The sequence below is a fragment of the Cariama cristata genome, unplaced genomic scaffold (assembly GCF_000690535.1).
Source record: "Cariama cristata isolate BGI_N322 unplaced genomic scaffold, ASM69053v1 scaffold32234, whole genome shotgun sequence".
Lineage (NCBI taxonomy): Eukaryota > Metazoa > Chordata > Aves > Cariamiformes > Cariamidae > Cariama > Cariama cristata.
The window spans coordinates 1-962 of NW_009615189.1; the positions used below are offsets into that span (position 1 = coordinate 1).

A 962-nucleotide genomic window follows, 5' to 3' on the forward strand; every position below is an offset into this window, starting at 1 on the left:
CCGCTGGCTCCCCCCAACCCCACTGACTCTCCCCTCTGCCTCCCCCCAGTCCAGGGACCGCAAAGTCCTCGGCGACTACAGCGGGGCGCTCAGCTACGGCTCCACTGCCAAGTACCTGAACATCGCCGCCCTGCTGTTCAACATCTTCCTCGTCATCCTCATCATTGCCCTGATCGCTAGCGGCACCATCGTCGTGGTGAACGTCTTCAACCACGAGCAGAAGCATAACCCCTTCCTCGGCCCCACTTAGCCCTTCCCTTGCTCCGTGGGCAGAGCATCCCCCACTGTGTCTGCCAGGAGCCCCCGACACCCCTCGGAGCGGGGGGGGATGTCCTACACGTGACCCCCCAGAGCCCGCTGGGGTCCTGTCCCGCTTTCCTCACTGCTTAAAGCCTCTGCGGAGCCCTCTCTGCTGGCCACGCTCGCTGGCTTCCCTGGAAGTGCCTGGAGCCACCTCTCCTCTGGCAGGGGCAGGAGCCGAGCACCCACAAACTGGCTGCAGCAAAGGGAAGAGTGTGCTTTTCTGCTTGCCGCTTCGCTCTCATTTTGTAGCCCCAAGTGCCTCTAAGAATAATCCTAAGGAGAAGCACATCGTTCACAGAAAACCTGGTTCAAATAAAGGTTTTTTTCACTTTTGCGCCTGACTCAGTTTCATTTTGGCAGAGGGTGGTGCGGGGTCCCCTCCCCCCTGCTTGGACGGCTGAGAAACCGTGTCCACCCTTGGGAACCGCCGGGAGAGGGACATTGTCCCTTGGCACGGAGCATCACGGAGATGATGCTGAAGTGCGCCAGGCTCGGTGAACCTGGATACTTGTCAGGAAGAGGCATCCGTACGGGATGTGAAGTGCTTGTAAAGCTCACCCCGAGGATGCGGGTAGCACCTCGTCTTTGCTGGGGTGTCACCAGGAGCACCCCTATCCTCAAGTGATATCCTGACCCTCAGGAGGGGGTATAGGAGCAAG

General features: G+C 59.9%; 1 protein-coding gene across 1 annotated transcript; it reads left to right on the forward strand.

The window, feature by feature from the left end:
• Positions 1 to 49: 49 nt before the first annotated feature.
• On the forward strand, positions 50 to 250 carry LOC104161332 (dispanin subfamily A member 2b-like; the record flags this gene model as incomplete). Its single annotated transcript, XM_009699722.1, has 1 exon — positions 50 to 250. A coding segment is annotated over one exon (201 nt), but the record flags the coding sequence as incomplete, so codon positions are not given.
• Positions 251 to 962: the final 712 nt, after the last annotated feature.